This window comes from Penicillium vulpinum (assembly GCF_028829585.1).
Source record: "Penicillium vulpinum strain IBT 29486 chromosome Unknown utg000001l_segment0_segment0, whole genome shotgun sequence".
Taxonomy (NCBI): domain Eukaryota; kingdom Fungi; phylum Ascomycota; class Eurotiomycetes; order Eurotiales; family Aspergillaceae; genus Penicillium; species Penicillium vulpinum.
The window spans coordinates 6,820,544-6,839,439 of NW_026643241.1; the positions used below are offsets into that span (position 1 = coordinate 6,820,544).

The 18,896-nt window shown below is 44.2% G+C and overlaps 3 protein-coding genes across 3 annotated transcripts; 1 reads left to right on the forward strand and 2 right to left on the reverse strand.

The window, feature by feature from the left end:
• Nucleotides 1-10,615: 10,615 nt before the first annotated feature.
• N7479_002446 (uncharacterized protein) lies at nucleotides 10,616-11,446 on the forward strand (the record flags this gene model as incomplete). Its single annotated transcript, XM_057250143.1, has 1 exon — nucleotides 10,616-11,446. The coding sequence occupies one exon, from the start codon at nucleotides 10,616-10,618 to the stop codon at nucleotides 11,444-11,446; it is 831 nt and encodes a 276-aa protein (XP_057114575.1).
• A 2,833-nt stretch (nucleotides 11,447-14,279) lies between these two features.
• Nucleotides 14,280-15,854, reverse strand: N7479_002447 (uncharacterized protein; the record flags this gene model as incomplete). The annotated part of the gene is made up of 4 exons (XM_057250144.1): nucleotides 14,280-14,355; nucleotides 14,413-14,522; nucleotides 14,581-15,441; nucleotides 15,606-15,854. 4 exons carry the CDS (start codon nucleotides 15,852-15,854, stop codon nucleotides 14,280-14,282), a joined length of 1,296 nt encoding a protein of 431 aa, XP_057114576.1.
• A 1,139-nt stretch (nucleotides 15,855-16,993) lies between these two features.
• On the reverse strand, nucleotides 16,994-18,776 carry N7479_002448 (cytochrome P450; the record flags this gene model as incomplete). The annotated part of the gene is made up of 5 exons (XM_057250145.1): nucleotides 16,994-17,119; nucleotides 17,160-17,939; nucleotides 17,997-18,115; nucleotides 18,177-18,479; nucleotides 18,527-18,776. The coding sequence occupies 5 exons, from the start codon at nucleotides 18,774-18,776 to the stop codon at nucleotides 16,994-16,996; spliced, it is 1,578 nt and encodes a 525-aa protein (XP_057114577.1).
• Between the last annotated feature and the right edge of the window lie 120 nt (nucleotides 18,777-18,896).

The window sequence follows — 18,896 nt, forward strand, 5'->3', positions numbered from 1 at the left end:
TTCCTGATTTGGTTCTTTATGGCTAGCAGTCCACTGTGCCACACTGCCATTGCCTCACCTCTATTATTGTTCTTGTTTTAGCAGGGGCTCTATTTATTTGGCGTCTGCTTTAATTTACCCCCAGATACCTCAAAACGTCATATTTCCATGAAATCAACCCAAGCTTCGTTTGCAACTTTCTTACTAAGAGTCAAGACCTGATCAATTAGCCGAGGAAATCACCCTGGGGGCCCCGCTATAGAGGCGAAAAAAAGATGGCTGGGACTGACATATACTGTTCAATGAAAGAGGAAACTGGTATATCAAGTAGGCAACAGGCAAACCTGCATCGATGCCGAACAATGCATGGTACCTCGGTTAGATATGTCATATACCCATGATCTATACGACACTCGGGAGATGCCTCCTATTCCATCGACCCAAGTATTATTTAGTGATATCATAGAACAAAGAGTCCTGCCCGAGGCTAAACAAGGATGAAAGAAAGCCCCTCCCCCCACCGCCGATCCCGCATTGAAGCTGAAACCTGAAACGAAACTACCGCAAGCTATACCACATCCCCACCTACTTTATACTTTGCAGTATTCCCAGCCGTGCCAAGGACGTATCCATACAAGATAGACCGTTAGCAAACCAGTAGCAACCAAAGCAGCAGCCAACAGCGTCAAAGAACAACCAGCAAGCCAAATTCAAGCCATGTTTCCCCACCATCATCCCCCGTTCCCAATCCCATTCATTTCCCCCAATTCCACAGCTACACCCGAGCGCCATCCCACCCCAGCAAAACCCCTCACCAAAGCCAAAAATATCTTCCACAAGTACGCCTTGGATGGCCCCCGGACAACGAGTGTCGTCGGAAGAACTCCGTGCATGGGAAGTGGTCATGCCATCGACGAAGTTAAAAAAAACGTAAGAAACATACGAAGAAGGTGTGTGGGCCAACGTTCAATTCTCCGATGTACCCCGGGCGCACCAACCAGAGCTAACGGATGGCGTTGGGGGCGGTGCGGTGCGGGATGGCTTTTCATTTGTTTACTGTCCAGATAGGAAGGAGTTCAGCTATTGTGCCACGTGGTTTTGCTTTTTGGCGATGCAGTCATCGTGAGATGTGATGAGATGATATTGAAGGATGGGCCCGGGGGAGTGTATTGCGGGGTAGATATGCAGACAGGGTCATTTTTGGGGCCGGGCGGGTAGAGGAGGCGGTGTTAGTGTTAGTGTTGGTGTTGGTGTTGACGTTGCCGTTGAATGGTTAGAATTACATTGATAAGAGTTATATTTATTGCTTTTGCGTTCGGTGACGATGTTGTTTGAGTCAGGTGTTCAGATGTACATGTCGGTGTGTCGATCTTTTGATTTTAAGTACTTGTAAAGAGTCCATTGGATAGATGATATATTTACTATAGTTCATTTCGTCAGTGGTCTATGTTCATGGTGATCTATATTGTATACGGCTACTATACAAAGTATACAAAGTATACATCAATGTAGTATATATCATGCTGCAGATCGGTGTTTGACATAGTCCAAAAGCCGACAGGTTGTAGGATGTACAAATCAGTCTGCCTGCATTCCCCGAAACAGTAAACTGTGCATACTGCAGGAGATCTATCCTATAGCGGTCACTAGTGTAGCACTATAGCGGGTGCGGCAAGCTCATCACCAACCCAACATATAGAACCAGCTTCTATTGACGTGGGATAGAATTCAATATGCATTGTCATTGCACGTTCCAACGGCGCTAGTAAATAAAACGTATATAATTTGAGGCGCAAGGCTGGATATTGCATTTTATATGGACTAATCAGAATTTAAAACCAGGCCAACCGCAGTACTTCCTGCAGAGATGGCCCCATGTATACAACATAGGCGAAGACGCCTAAAATATGCAATCAAAAATTATAAAATTAGATAAAATTCGGCATATCGGGCAGATCCGGTGCACGATGCTAGGCATGTAATCTTCACCGTTTTACCTTTCGAGAATGATCAACTGAAGAATCATATTTGTCTCTTGTCCGTGTTCTCCGGTTATAATAAATCCACTATCTCGGTTACTCCGATTGGAAATGAAACATTATAGCTCGGTCTGGTTCCGTTCATTTTTGTTTTATCGCAATCTAATCTCTCAACGCTGGTTGGCCGGATGTAATAAGCGAGAGTCACTGTGAAGAGGTGAGGCTCTGCAAAAGAGGGAAAATTAAAAAAAGAAATTAAAAATGAAAAAAACACATTTGCACTAGTAATTTATTATTCAAAACAACAATTACAAAAATAATTACAAAAACAATTATAAAATACACAAGCACAGATGATTTTTACACGCCTCCCCAATCCTTCAGAACCTTGGATGATTGACAATGATTCACTGAGATATGTACTCCCTGTACTCCGTACTCCGTCTGCACCTTTCCAAACACGAAAACAACCGTGCAATGTTCTGACTCGCAAAACTATCTTTTTTGAGGCCGACGTAACTCTAAAACCAGTCGTCTTTATTGAAGCCTATGGCCCCCCTGCAAAGGTCCCTGCAATGGTCCAATGGGAATATCGACTATCAAAGACTGTTGCCAAACCAAGCCAAGATATGCAAAGCTGTCGTCAGGGTCATTTTCATGTCCATATGCTCGGGGAGGTCTATTGAGGATCCGCTATTAGTTGGGCACGAATATCTAGCGGTCGCGGAAAACATCGGAAAGGATAATTGGCTTGAATACACTTGGTATCCATATGCTGTCTTTGAAGTGGTTCTTGAAGACCCAGTCTATTGAATAACTGAAGATCAACGCCAAGTCTGCTGGAAGATAGAGTCGATTATACTTTGCATGTGCTAATAATGTTTGAAGCTAGAAAGACCTGCCAAAATGGGTTTATGGAGTTGAATAATAGAATAGATACGCTGTACAGAGAGTACTCTGTTGATTATAATTCAACATCTTGGAAAGCTCAAGCCTGGGGAGTTATTAACCTAGTCCAGAATTCGGAGAAATTTCACCAACACTCCTTGATGCAGTCGGTGTCGGACTTCAGACACCTCCTGTCAGAAGAACTAGGCATGCAGATACTACCTCAGTCTCAAGCTGAGACCGAATACTACACACCACAATCATAGTCCCCCTCCCCTCTTCCCCCACCCCCTCTTTTCGAACCACTCATCATGCACAGCAGCACAGGCAACAAATCCCGAAGCAACACATTCCCCAAGACATCCAACAAGCAGCATCCAACAGGCAACAGGCTCGCCAATCCAATCTATCAGCTGAAACATCAAAGTGCAGAAATAGCTCACGCCAGAAGGCCCGATCCCGGGGCTAACGACCCGAGTCTCTGGCTTCGGTGTGATGGTGGCAGCATTAGTGCTTCGCAATGTCGTCAATGCCCGGGGTCTGATTGGCGTGGCTGGGGAAGAAACAATACGCACGTGTGGGCATTGACTTGAACGGTATTCTCACCGATAGTTATAAAGAATGCTGACACTATTCGACTGTTTACTGCTTTGGGCATTGAGTGCTCGAAGACGTGTCCGTATGGATGTCAAGACACGTGCATCCAACTCATGATCGCCCCGGTCGCTCATGATCATGAGTCGGAGGAGGTGATGCTATTGCTGTTAGTAGTCTTGTTCATTCTGACGAATAGGAACTGATTCTAACTGTTGGTTTTTGGGACTTTTTTTCACTTTTCTTTTTTTCTTTTTTCCACCTTTTTTTTCCCCTTTTCTTCGAAGGATCTCCCATGTCACATCTCCCCCATCCGGACTACCTAAACATCCACATACACCCCGGTCACCCCTGTTGTAGCGCACATCACATCCCAACCACCATCCCTAACCTTGCAGTGAAAATCCCTCTAAATCATAAACTGTGGTATATTGTATGGCGACATCTCATAGTTGCACTGCATATCCTTCGATCGGCTGCTGTGTAACAAATTCCGTGCCAAATCAGGCTGCCATGGCTGAACGGAATCCACAGTGGGAAACTTGATCTTCTGCAGGATCCAGTATGTATTCAGGGTAGTTACGGTAAGTTGGACCCTTTGCAAATGCATTATACCGAGGTACTCGCCCAGAGAAAAAGAGACGATAGGCTAGAAGTACCCCATTCTGATGTGACAATGGCATAGTTCTCCACATACACTCGGTTGAACTTCGCATATACGCTCGTGGTTCTCCACATATACCCGGCTCAAACTATGCAGATACACCCTATCAAAACACAAGATGAAACGGCTGTGTTTAACCGGTGGCAGTTAGTGGGCCGGTTTAAGGTCTAGAGACTGACTCACGCTGCACAATATAGTATGTATGCTCATACGTCTCTGTTGTACTGCACAGACCAAGGTTGAGACGGGCGGATCGTGCTTTTCTAGCTGAAGAGTTGTCTGCAGATCAGAATGGGAAAAAAAAAAGGAGAAAAACAAAATATAAAAAAGATCAGCAGCTCCTACCTATATTGTATATATTTTGCATACCGTGTAACCATCTACTGGCAGGTCCATCTACGGATATACATATCCGGGTGATCTAAATGGGAGGCCTGTAGTAAGCAAACCCCGATACAATTATGCAATTCTAGAACAATAATAGGCCCAAGCTAACGGCCGTGCAAGAATAAAAAGAAGAAATAGATCATCAGAAGTGAGAAATAAGCACACTCTCCGTCAGTTCGTCACGAAATTCCACGTGTCACTAGTGCTTATAAGTACATCTCCACAACTAAGGTTGAGTTTCTTGGCTTGGGGCCGAACAATGGGGGCGATGGCATCATCAAATATGTCTTACAAAGTATATATGTACGTACTCTACTTCGTACTCCGTGTCTGATATCCACTACCCCCAAGAAGGAAAATTTACGAGAGAAACGACACTGCCTTGACACGGAATCCGAAGGTATACCCACATGCATAGCCTGCACAAGCTGAAGAAGATCGGCAAGGGAAAAATTGGCATCCAATAGTGAACTGGAGATTATAGTATTATTGATAAAGGATGGGAAGGAACGGATCATGCAATGACACTGCGTGATGTTGCTTTGGATTCGAAGATTTGAGGATTCATGTGGATATCCTGCACAGCGGATTGGTGAATCTGTATATTAATGTTAATATTTATGACTGATGTTATCCACGCGGCTGAACACTGTGCAATATACACTGAAGGTAGATGATATTGCCTTGCCATTACCCCGATGTGTGTTAGCGTGGAGGTGGCTGATTAGGAAGCAGTAATTAACGTAATGGAAACATAAAATACAGCGATATCTAAGACAACGTACATAGAGCTAGTCCTTTATTTTCGGCCGAAGATTCTCATTCGCTCCTTCGCTTATCATTTCTTTGTGATTTGCGCGTCGATCGATTCCAGAAGCGTGGCAGAATCCGGAGTCTTGTTTTGTCAGTTTGAGCTAAACTGTTTATTATGGTAATTTTTATTTTTTTTTAAAAAAATAAATTTTGAAATTTGAAAAAAACTGTATATTTTTTTTGTGCTCGGGTGTTGCAACCTACTACAGTCATAGTTCAGTACATAACTTTCGGCCTCTTGGCCACCGCCTTTCTAGAAAGTCGCATCGCCTACCTAATATAGTAATACCGATCATAGTAAGGGGTCTTTGATTGGCGGGATTACTACAGTAACCAGTCTCTTCGTTTTTTTTTTTAAACTCTTTGACATAATTACAGATATGATAGACTCCCTCTTCATGACTACCGAAAAGTTGGATCTCCTTCAGACAAAGGTGACAGACGTGTACCTCCCCTAGACTAGATATGGGAAACGGGATTGGAGACACTAGTAGATACTGTATATTGAGTTGCTTGGCATGTCTTTCTTTCTCATTTTTGATTCGTGATGCCGAAATCCGCACCTGGTTCAATAGTACTATGTTGTATGTACATGGAGGGTTATGCATTAATCCCAGTACATATATGTATGATGGTAGTATGACGATGTTTGAATAAAATGTCCCCGAAGACGAGATATAGTTACTCCGTCAGTCACGGACACAAAAAACAGGAAGATGATCAATGTCTCATTGCGGGTGAGTTGCGCTGGATCGAAGTTTGCAGGATTCGGCCCCTGTTTATCATTTAGTGCGAATGATGGCGTGGGGTCCAAGGGACGGAGATATACGGATTTAAGACCTCCCCAAATATGTATTGTACATCAACCGTAGACTAGTCCATCTGCGTCTACGGAGTACTAAGCCAAATACGGAGTCTATCGCGACCAACAGGAAAAGTACATAACGGGCATATTCGGTACTACAGCTACTAATGTAGGTGTCGTGTCTAGTGAGGAGAAATTTTACGCCATTGTCACCATGCGGCTGAAATATAGACCGAGTCGACAAAAGGCTGAAATTGGGCGTCTAGGGTGAGTCGGATCCGAAGCGAAGCGGAAGGCCGAGAGGAGTTACGGGATCTAATGCTAGTTTGATTATTAATTCTAACTTGTTTCCTGACAAATTATTGAGCCAAATTTTTTTTTTTCAAACTCCCCTACTAAAATAATAGGCCAAGAGATGGAGATTACCCGTAGCCATGATCTAATGTTGCAAGGCGCCAGGCTTTTGCGCCTTTCGCGGACCAAACAGCCAACAGCCAACGGGTAATAGCCAATATTGGGATTACTGGGGTTTTCGGGATGCTCGCTCTTACATGCAGGAGGACAACGTCAGGTGCTCGCGCCAATGCGGGATGCTTAATGCGCTCATCACTTTTTTTCTTAGTTTCCGTGGCTAGCTGGCTAGTTGGCCAACTAGTTTGGAATGGGTTGTTGGTATAACAATATAACCGGCTTTTACAACGGGCACGCTCCACTAATCCAGATTAAGCATCCTTTGTAAGTCTAGGAGAAACATCATGCCACGTTTTCGATCTAAAAGTTCGGTGTAGTTCGGGGGATCTCCCCCGATCCTATGTTTCAAACTATCTGAGCCTCAAAAATCCTGATCTATGGTTGGAGGATCGTGGGATAAGGGTTGGAAGTCGCTATGATTTGGAATCTTTTATATTATGGCTTGAAAAGTCGGAGTCCTCCGTACTCCGTCCCAGTTAAATATATTGATATTATGCGTCAACACTACGGAGAAGACATTATCAACTTGTTCGTACTTTGTAGATGGTTTTGCAGATTGGCGAGATTTGTCTGGCCCGTTGTGGGGGGAAGAGGTATCTTCCCCCCCCCCCCCTCTCTTCTCCATTCCTAAGCAACGGTACCCGTTCCAAACACCGTGGGTTCCCCGAGTGTTGCGCAGTGACTGCGCGTCTCCGGGGCTCCATTCAAGACATGTTGGATCCTGGTTTACCAGCGATGTAGTATCCCATGGTGCAATTTCGGAAATTCCCCTATCAAACGAGTCATTTCCCCCCCCCCCCCTTTTCCCCCTGTCGACGGGCCCCTCCCGTTTCCAAAGAGGAGAGGAGATTTCAGAAAGTCCAAAGAAGCGTCCAAATTTAAAGATCTAGATCGAGGTCGGAATGTTAGCCACCAACTAAAAGTACAATGCTCATATCTACAACAATGTACTCCGCAAGCATGCACAAGCAATCTGGGATATAGAAATACCCGATATTACCCAATTGATTCTGTGCTTCAGCCGTGGGGCTGTCGGCGGCTATCGCTAACACGTTTAGCAACAGGACATAGCGTTCTTGGCTGCTGACTTGGGACAGCTGCAGAGCGTGGAGAACATAGCTTAAGTATTTGGAATTGAACCCTGCATTATTCTAGATATCTTATAATTGAGGAAATTTACAAAGCAACCCATATTACAAAGAAAAAAAAAGGAGTTTCGACACATCTCATCGATCTACAAGCAGACAAAGGAATTAGAAAAAGAAATGATGAAATCACTTAAGCGATATGAAAAGGTGATTGGTTGGATACAAATGAATATTGGACCAATCTGCCCACGTTCTGAAATTGATTAAATTAAAAAAATATATATATAGTATTCTTTTTTTCATTTCCTTTTTGTCGGACCTTGATGGTTGGCCGTTAGAGTGCCAAAGCGGCATACCAATTATGCACGGCATGACTCGCGCAATGCGACAATAATTAACTTGGAAATTACCATGTTCTTTTGCCCAACTGCAACCATATGAAAATGAACGCTTCAAGGTTTTCAGATATTCTTGGTCACAGTGGGGAGTGAAGCGCGATGCATATTATTCTGCATATACGCTCCTAGTGTACTCCATATATCTGCTAGATAGTATTGTCCACTTGTTAGAAAATAAAAAGGAAAAAAAAATGTCTTTGGGGGCTAGTGGTAAATTAAAATAATTTAATATAAGCTCACGTGATTGAAACCGTCTGCGGCTACGCGACTGACGAACGATATAAGTATTGTGATTGGATCTGGTGGAGAGCGGCAGACAAAGAAACCAGAGTGGAGAGAGGGGGGGAAAGGCTGGCTTTAGCCCCGGGGGGAGCCATGTTGATCCGATCTGCACGGAATCGGGGGCTTCAGGGACTAGGATTGCCTGTGAGGAGAGGCTTGCCAAGGGGGTCTCGGAAGCAACGGACCATACAGAACCGGAGGATGCCGCCCTAATTCAGAATGGATTTCACGCTTGCGCAAGTTGACTGCGCCGCAAGAGATACAATCACAACGTTTCTGCCTTCTTTTGCGCTCTTTCTTTTTTTTTTCCATCACATTTTTAAGGAGATTGCATGGATTATGACCTCTATGGTTAGATACAGGTTTATATACCTCATAAGGAGTACTCCGGCTATACCTACGCATACTTGCCTATACCTACCTTTTTGCATACTTTCCCCTATAGAATTGTAAACCTTGTGAAGAACATCCAAGGAAACCGTTGTGCGGCTGCAGATGACTGACGATCGGCCTGGTCAAGGCGCAGATCGAGTACAAAAAAAAATCATGACGCAGAGAGAAATTCATTATCACGCGAGTACTATCATATGTACCGAGTAGTACTCTTGTAAACAGGGGCAATTCTGTAAATGGACATGCAGCGTCACCGAATTGATATTTCTACTTGAATATGCAAGTTGACTGCGCGGGAAATCCGCTTTCTGTATCGGCTGCTGCCGAGTTGACGCCGGCGTTCATTATTGAATTTCTCTAATTTCCCCCCGCGTCGGCTGTTTGAGATAAAACAGACAACCATGGTTCTATCTCGGGGAGAAAAGATTTGAGATTGGATATTGGCGCAGTATACATTTCTATTGTTTCATCTCAGCTCCGTGAAAGACCCTGAAGAGGATAGAGAAGAACTAAGAAACTAGGTGCCATGGTCTTCAAGGATCTATCCCTCTTACCTCATAATGCGCCTGGTAACCTGGCAAAGGCAGATGTGTTGGCAGTGCCAAATTGAGCTTGCATTAGCCCGTCGCGCTCATTCGTCCCGCCATCCCAGGGCCATGGCGTACGTTGTAACAGATGACTTTTGCGTCTACCAATAGACGCCGCGCGTTTGTGTTGGTTCTTTTTCTCTCTCTCTTTTAATTTCTGCACTCTTTCTTTTCTTTTTTTTTTTCTATTCCCATATCCATGACCTTGGGTTAAAAAAAAAAGAAAAGGTAGGGCGAAAAAACAAACAACCCAACATCTGACTGTATCTATTAGTTACTTATCCACGTGAACGGGTACCTATGTACTCCATAGCGTTGGACAGAATGAAACATAAAACAGAAAAATGCAAGTTCTTCAAGTGAATTTTGGTATATTAATATGTATTGAAGCTGAGTCTGAATCGAGCCTATCACTTAACCGCTCATGCAGAGGGATGCATCCTGTATGAATTCCGTAGGAAATTCCAATTCCGATTGAATCTACGATAACTGATATCTACAGTTTAAAGGAATTTGTCATTCATAATTCACCTTGGCGCTAAGATTGCAAAAGGCTAAAGGTAAATTGTAATTTTGGTCACCGCGTGGCCCCCGTTTTCCAGGAATTTTTTAAAAAAAAGCTACAAAGTACTATTATGTACATATATATGTATACAAAATTGTTAAACTTATATAAAAGAATCGGAGTAGACCGAAACAATCGCCGTTCAAAAGATATCAAATTAATTTAGTGGCGAGAAATAATTTAAAAAATATATATGTTCATACGGTCCACCAAGCACGGAGGAGTATGTCCGGTTCACCGGTTCATTTATTCATTTTTTCTTTTTTCTAATATATAATATATATATATATATGTATATATTTTTGAATAGAAAATTGTCTGGGGGTGGAACCAAAATAAAAATATTAAAAAAGGACCCCTGTTAGCCTAAGAAGCCTTGTGTATCCGTACACAGCTATACAGGGGCCAAAGGAAGTCGGTCCAGTGCACCAGTTAGTCTATTTTTTTTTTCTTTTTTAATTTTCCCTTCATTTAAGACCAGACAGTGCTCCAGTGATCTTCTTTTCTTTTTCTAGAGTTCCGAGATCTATAAACCTTGCCCATTACCCCCAAAGGGCTATTATACTTTTTTCTTGTACTTCACATCATCAATTGGCTCTTTGATATACCTCTATATCTTCCCCACTTCTACTATCAGATCTGGGAGATCCAAGCTCTATAACTTCATTTGAAAAAAAGCCAAGCTCTACGTACTGGCCAAAAAAAATCCCATGTTATCCCAAATGGCAACCCACACAGAATCATACGCAACACTGCCATCAGCACGACAAAGCAGAATGAAAATCGACGCTCTACTGAACCCAGGCGACGGAGACTATGACTCTCCACGCTCCCAGCACGCCTCAATTCCATCCAACCGCCACAGATACCACCAATCCTCACCAACCTTCCCCCCAAGCCCAAACTACTGGTACAACCGGAGCTACCACGACACCAGCCCAGGCGCACTATCCAGCACCACTACAGCAACCACCCAAAGCAGTAGCAGCACCACCGCCAACCACAGCGTAAACCCGCCCCAATCCCATCAGATGTTCTTCACCTACCGGCCCTCGGCCAGTACCAACAGCAACCGCGCCAGCGGGAGCACAAACCAAAGCTCGCTCTCGGCGCCGTCGTCGCCGGACCCGTACCACTCGCGCGAGCGCTTCTCAAGCGTCTCAAGCTCGTCCTCTAACAACGGCGACCGTCGTCGTCCCCCTCGCCCAAAGTACGAGGAAGAGGAAATGTACTTCATCTGGTACCACCGCGTTGACTTGTGTCAGGAGTGGAAGGAGGTCCGTGAGGCTTTCAATCGCCAGTTCCCGGATCGCCAGAGACGAGGCTTCCAGGGTATTCAGTGCAAGTTTTACCGCTTCATCAAGGAGAAGAAGTGTCCTACCCTGCGTGAGCAGAGGCGTATGCGCGATGGCGAGTTCCTGAGGGAGGGTGCTTCGGCTGCCCTCGCTGGGGACCATGGGCCTGCGCCTAAGTTCGGTGTTAGGGAATATACGAATGTTTGGTATCCTTGGATGAGGAAGGAAGGGGACGTTGCTTTGCGACGGATGGGGTGACCTTTTCCCCCCTGATTTTCTCAATTTCTTTTGTGCTTTTTGTGCTTGGTTCTTTTGCTTTTGTTATTGGGAGGTCAATTTGTCTACTGTCTTTGTTTTTGCGTGGGTCGGTCTTCGTCTTTACTTAAGATACCTCTGTTCAGCGTGGGAGGTCTACTGTCGATTTTGATGTTCTCTCGTTTATCTTAACTCTTCCACTCGGGCTCCTGTCATTTCTTCATTTCTTGTTTCTTACACCTTCACTTTCTACCCGTGGACACTTTCCAAGCAAGCCTTGGCTTGGACACTTTCCCACCTTTGAAGCTTGTTTCTTGGGTGCTATATAATATCTACAATACGTCATATGGATCAATCCATACTTGTGAGAATCAAAATACATATTCAGATTTACAACAAGAGTATATATTACTATAAAGAGTTCGAGGTTGAATTTGAATCTATTAAAATTATTTCTCTCGGCTTTTACCCGGTATGATGCATCACACATATTCTCCCCAGGGCTGCATTTCCCTTATTCACTCTTGAATTATTGTTAAGCAGCCTCAAACAAACCTCCCTTGCTTTTAACCTTTACGCCTCGCGCATACCAAGGCGGGAATTCCCATTTATCTTCCAAATCCCAACGCACATGTTCCTTCCTCGCCTGGTTTGAGATATTTGGAATACTCCCCCGTCTTTTATCCAATCTTCCAAGGAAGGATAGCCGGAGTAGCCGTTGAATCTGACCCGATTCGATTATGCATATATTATGTACATGTATATGCAGCAGTGATCATCAATAATCACAGCCCATTGTGGTATTCCCAGTGTCCAGACCATAATTATTGTTCATATTGTACGGAGTAGTACTTCCGTACTCCGTACGCTAATCAGCACAGCCGGCCAGACTGTGCTAAGAAAAGAACTTATCCACAGCCCGGCCAATCCCTCAGATCCGTCGATCGTGGGGGTCCCATGCACAATCCTTCATGCCAAGGCGAGTGCCATCTTTCGTCTAAGTACTCCATATCTGTACTAAGTATGAAGATCTTCGGATCTGTGTGTTATCGATTCCGGACCACGTTGTGTGATTCTGACCTTGGAAGGATTGCATTGTTGGCGTGTGGTGCTTATGTGCCGTGCTTACAGTAGTATAGCTTGGGGGCCAATTGTTCGTTTCAATCGGGTAATCCGTGGTCCTTCTTTTTTTTTTTTTTTAATATCTTGAGGTGGTTGTTTTGTTAATTAATCAGCGGTAGGTAACTAACTAAACGCGTCTAAGGGTGAGTCATACCTATAATATATAATGTACGGAGTATTACTCCGTAGTCAATATTTTGATATTCTAGATGATCAGTCCAGGCGATAAGGACAGGGGAATTGACATGTCGCGCTTCGGCGTTTGGTTTCTTTGCTTTTATTATTGCTATTGTTTCACTTCTGGATAATGTCTACCTATTATCAACCCCATTTCGGTGACCGTGGACCGGCGACGGAGTACCGAGTATGGAGCAAATGGAGATCGTCGAAAACAAAAGGAAACATGAATGTAAATGGGGCCAATCCTGCCAATTCCTAGCGTGCGCGGGTTCGGGAATTGACCCGCGGGCTCCAGTTTTTTTTTTTTTTGTGTTTTCCTCTCTCTCTGAAAGATAAATCCCGATGCGATGTCTCAGCCTCATTGTTTCTCGAGATGGGGCATTGTTGTTTATTGGGCTATGGGGCGAGAAAGTAATAAGGGGCTGATATGTAAGTTATGGTTGAGTTGCAAGTGCATATAAAAGGGCAAATTCGGCTAATAGTGTACGGAAGAATTGAATTGACAAAAGGCTTTGAAAGCATATGTTACATAGAACAATATAGAAGTGTTCCGTGCCTAAGGGAAATTTCAGGCATAAATGCATTGGTACATTGGGGGCCGTACAGTATGTTTTATGTTTTGTATATAATACAATCTAATTGGGTGTAAATTTATGGATATTTCACATTTGCAAGTTACAGGTAAAATATGAAGTATAGAAACACAATATAGAAGCACAGCATATTGTGTTATAGAGGGTATATAGGGCATACAGGCACCAGTCTTTTAACGGTCAGGACTCGAAGACGGGTAGAACTGCATATGGGGGCAATTTGCAATCCAAGACTGTTGCAAATTCGTGTAAATTCACTAAATAATTTAGACTAAAAAGCTATCCACATCTTCGAACTTCCCCGGCACTAATGGTTCGCACTAAATCCCAAAACCCCACAATTGACCTCAAAGTGACCACTCTCCCTCTTTTGCACTGTCGAATCTCATCAGCACTAACACGCAAAGAGTAGGAGGGGCGTTGCAAATGCCGATACAGTTCATGACTAATTTAATTTAAATCCGCCAATGAAACACATTGTGTGATCCTCGGGCGCCATCGCTTCATTTAGATTGTCGGGTATTTTATCGTGACAGCATTGTTGTGTGACGAGCGATCTGTGTTGGTTGCACCGGCGAAGTTGTGTATATTGTGTTATTGTCATGGTTGACCTGCATCTCTATGTTGGATTTCTCCTACGACCGTAGCAGCTGCTATATACATATACAGTAAATGGGCGTTTCTATCATCTGTAGTGGCTGTACTCCCATGTTAGGAATCTCAATTTAGTGTTAACATGTGTTTCATTGAATGGGCTATGGTAGCTGGAATTATTTCCTAACATGAGGAAGAATCATTGACTGAAAATCCGTCGAAAACAAATTGGAAGATCTCAAGAGGTCCTTTTTGACTCCCATATCTGATTCACTGTGATCAAAGTAAATAACCATGATGGATACGACGTGGCCGTGACTGTCAATGGATATGAATTTCATACCCAACTAGTCCATGGCGATCATGCCAGAGAGCATCGGGTTGGGCTCATCAACGAAGTGGAATCCCTGAGCACGAGCGCATCTAGTGGAATCACAAGTCAGCAAAGAAATATTGACAAACTGTAAACTGATAACTTACGAATCAACTTCAAAGCTGGCAATGCAGTCATATGCTCCCTCTTTGATGCTTTGCAAGAAGTCCCAACCTTCATGGAGGTCATAGAAGAAGATGTAGACATCAACACCAGACTTGGAAAAACAAGTTAGCAGAAATTCATAACACAAAACTACTGGCGGGCAAATTTACCTCAGCCTGTTTGATCAGGATGTGATCAAAGCTCTTGCCATTCCAGGCAGGGTTAGCGCCAATACCCAAGATTGCCTCGTTGTCGCTACTTCTGAAGCCAGCAGGAAGACCGGAGAGACAAACAACACGCGAAGCACCCTCGTCGACACGCTTCAAAAGCTCAGCGTTGTCCTGCAGACCCTCCTCAGGCATGGTAACAGAAATAGTGAGCTCGTCATCACCATCCTTCAAAGTGATTCCATCAGAGTGGTTCTCATAGTACTTGACACAGTCGTCTTGCTCAACAAACTGCACAATGATTTCATCATCCTCACTCCAGGCGCGCTCGATAGCACCACCATAGACGAGGTGCAGGATGCTGGAGATGTTGGCCCAATCAGGGAGATTTCCGAAGACAATTCGACGTGGAGGACCGGGGGGCACAACCTTTGCTGCCGCCTGCTTCTTCAATTGGAGCTTGCGGACTTGCTTCATAAAATCGGCTGGAGCAGTAACACCGCGGGGTTTCTTGGAAGAGCCAGAGGACTCCTCATCCACGATGGACTCGGACTTGTGGGATGCCTTGGAACCGGCAGTGGAGCCTGCATCCTTGCTTCCGGCAGCTTTAGTGGGAGTACCAGTACCAGCGACCTTTGCCTTCTTGGGTGCAGTGGTATCCTTGGCGAGAGCACCGGCAGGGCTTTTGTTCTTGACGGCAATACTCTTGGCGGCGATGTCCTTGGAAGCGATGTCCTTAGCGGGAATGTAATCGGCGACCTCACAATGGGGTCTAGCAGACTCGGCGGTAGCAGGAACAAACGGCTTAGCGCGTGGATCGATGCTAGACTTGTCCTGGGCAACACCGGTAGAAGCAGTCTTCTTCTGCTATGAAAGATTGGCGTGAGACAGAAATTAACGAAGAGATATATAAGTAGCATCCTCGAAAATGACGGAAATTGAAGGGGCCCATGAACAAAAAAGAAGAGCATACGAAATGCAAGCAGCGGGAAACGTCGAGGCGTGAATAGGGAAAGGGTGCGACATACTTTTCCGACATCATTCGGGACACCCATCTGAGTGTGGGCAGAATTCAATCGAGCTGCGAGGGCCTTCAGACGGTCGGTCTGAGCCTTGTTACGGACATCCACAGGAGCGTGAATGCTCTCCTCGAGGCTGATCATTTTACATTTGGTGATCACGTCGTAAATCACCTCAGTAGTGATACGGACATCAGCTTGCTTTTCGCGACTGATTGGCGCAAGGCCGGTAGGACCAATAACTTTGACGTTCTTCATGATGGTTGAAAGATCGAGCAATGGGGGGAAAAAGAAGAAAAGGAGAAGAGAAACAAAACAAAACAATTTATTGGACTTGGACGCGCAGAACGTGTTTGGGATAGTTTGTGTTTGACTTGGGAAGGCACACGTTGACCCGGTGGCTCTTTCTTTTTGAGAACACAAACTTGTCACGCTGTTTCCTTAAATATGTCCGACTGCGTAGTTTCCTAGGCAGTTCACTTATGCCTACTATCACCCCACGAGAAAAGTAAGTGATTATGATAGTTGGGGCTCAGAGGCTTCACGTTAATATGATCTCCATTTTGAGTATTAATGTCTCTGTCTGTACATTCGTCATAACTTCTATTACCAAATACCAGGTCCGAAGACCCATATAAAATAGAACATCAAGATAGAATGGCCCGGAGTTATTCCTACGAGGCACAAATCATACCTTGAACATGTTCAGTTAGAACAGGTCTCTAGAAAGTCATTCCACTATACTATTATCGGGAGGATGTTGACTTGTCCGAAAACAAGCAGTCCACTATGGGCTTTGAAAAACAGATCATGCCAGCGCCCATAAGGTAGTGTATGATGACTACATAGTATGTATATATTCAAGAAAGCTATAGAAAACAAAGAACAGCTGGGGATATATACTGACCTGATTCATGGGAGGAATTTCCAACAAAGAGATATCTCAGGGAACAGACAGTACTCTTTATTTCTTTTCTGGAGGCTGTACTTTTACCAACCTGCCTTGTTGTGCTTTAAACAATATCTTGTTCATCAAGCTACACACTGGTCGAAATAGCTAAATCTTGAGCATGGCTTATTCGGTCTTCTTCTTCTGATAGCCCCAAGCTAGTATCATTTTATCTGGGCTAGTTTCAAATAATCAGTATTTGCAATATAAAATCTTCTCGGTCTAGATGTAAACAAAGAGTGAATTGACTTTTCGAGTTAGTTTTGCATTTTGGGGTTTAGATATAAAAGACATGTTGCAATGTGAACGAGACTCGATTTTTGCAATCTGGGCTTCAAGGGTATATACTCTTGTATGTAGTAATCCACAAGAAACAAGTCACTTGTCTTTCATATTTAAAATGTCATACTCCTCACTACTATCCCACTTTTGAGGGTTCATTCAAACTTTATGACCCTGCTATCACCTTGGTGTTATGTCTCAACCTCACATCCATGTTCTTTTGCCTCACAAACCATGCATTAACAATTTTCCATTCTGCACTGGGATCGTTCAATTCAATCTGAAGAAAGTCCTGGTTAGAGTCAAATCTCATTTTGGAACCATATTCTCACCTTGTATCTTAGAAATAGCGATGGAATCAGCTTATAAATCTCTAGCAGACTGATATTTTTGCCAATGCAAGTCCTCGGTCCAGCTCCGAAGGTAAATGTCGCACGAACCATCTTCTGCTTTCTGTCCTGGAAATCGGCCTCGGACTCGGTATCCATCTTGAGCCACCTTTCTGGAACAAATGACTCCACATCCTCTCCAAAGATCTGGTGGCGATGTATAATCCACGGATTAGCGCCAACGATCGTCCCAGCTGGTAGAAATGGGCCATCGGGAAGTTGAAGTCCCTCGGCGGGCACGACCCGCTCAAGCATCAGTCCTACCGCCGGGTGAAGGCGTAGTGCTTCTTTAATCACTGCATCGAGGTAAGGGAGTTGCTCTTGGCTTTGCTTCCATGAGACAGGTAAAGAGATTCGATTTTCTTCCAAGGCAGTGGTGAGCTCTTGGTGCAGTTTCAAACTTGCTTGGGGATTCTTAAGGGTGTAATAAAGTATTGCTCGGAGGGAAATTGCCGTGGTGTCGGAGCCAGCATTAATATTGCTGATCGTATATGAGAAGACTTGGTTATCGTTTACAATAGCCGGGTGTTGATCTTTCGCTTCCAAGAAACGGGCGAGAAAGTCTTTGTGTGAAGAAGCCACTGGTAGTGTGCTTTTCTGGTTTAATCGTTCATCCAGTCTTGCACGAGCAAAGCGAGCCACAGCTCCGGTCGACGCGCCTCCGAAAACGCTCTTGAGAGGATTCTTGATGAAAAGGTAGTCAAGCCACGGCATTTGCCCAATCTAACATTCAATCCAATTAGCTTTAATGTCAATTGTCTGATGCGTCGCAATGCTAACCTTTCCGGCATAGTCGAGCATATGCTCCAATGCTCCAATGATTCCGTCGATATCACCCCCTTTCTCGAGGAACCCAAGTGGCTTACTGAATGTCAATTCTCCGATGACATCAAATGCATCTTTTTTTGGGCTATATTAGCTCCTACTCTCATGTCTCACGGGGATGAATAGAATACTTACAGTATTGTAGCCAAGCAGCAATATCGCAGACTTTTGCTTCAGTTACAAACTCATCCAATTTCCCAAATAAAGTATGAATAGTCTTATCGACAAAAGGCTCGAATTCGGTCAGAGTACTCATTGAGTAAGCTGATGAGATAGGCCTTTTGATAGCAGCGTGGAAAGCTTCATCGGTCGTAGTAAATATTGTAGGCGTCGCTCTGCCTTTGGCAAGCTGCTGCTGAACACGATAGAAATTTGTCTTGGGAATTTCAGCGGAAAGGTCAATCAGTTCTTGTAATTTGAGCCCACCTTTTGATATCCCTTATTAATGCCATATATAGTTTTTAAAGCATCTAGATTCCGCACACTAACCACATTGGGTCCTAGCCGAACATAGTCCCCATGTTTTTGATGGAGGCTGTAAAGCGTCACTTCTGCACGACCATTGGCGACATCAATGAACCTCCAAAGGTTCGTTATCTTAGCCAATAATGGTCCGGGGATTGACGCTGCTCCCGGTTTGAGGTAATTGCGAGTGAAATGAAATAAAGCAAGGGCAACAAGGATGGTTGGTAAATGTGACCAGACTGAGATCAATGCTTCTGAGATTATGGCCATGCTGAAGTACACAGGGATTGTCTCCTAATGTATTGGCTTCCTACGCAACTACTAGGCTGTTGGTTTTATACGCTGGCAAATGTACTTTTTATGCCTTGGATCTTGTATGAAATGCGGGGA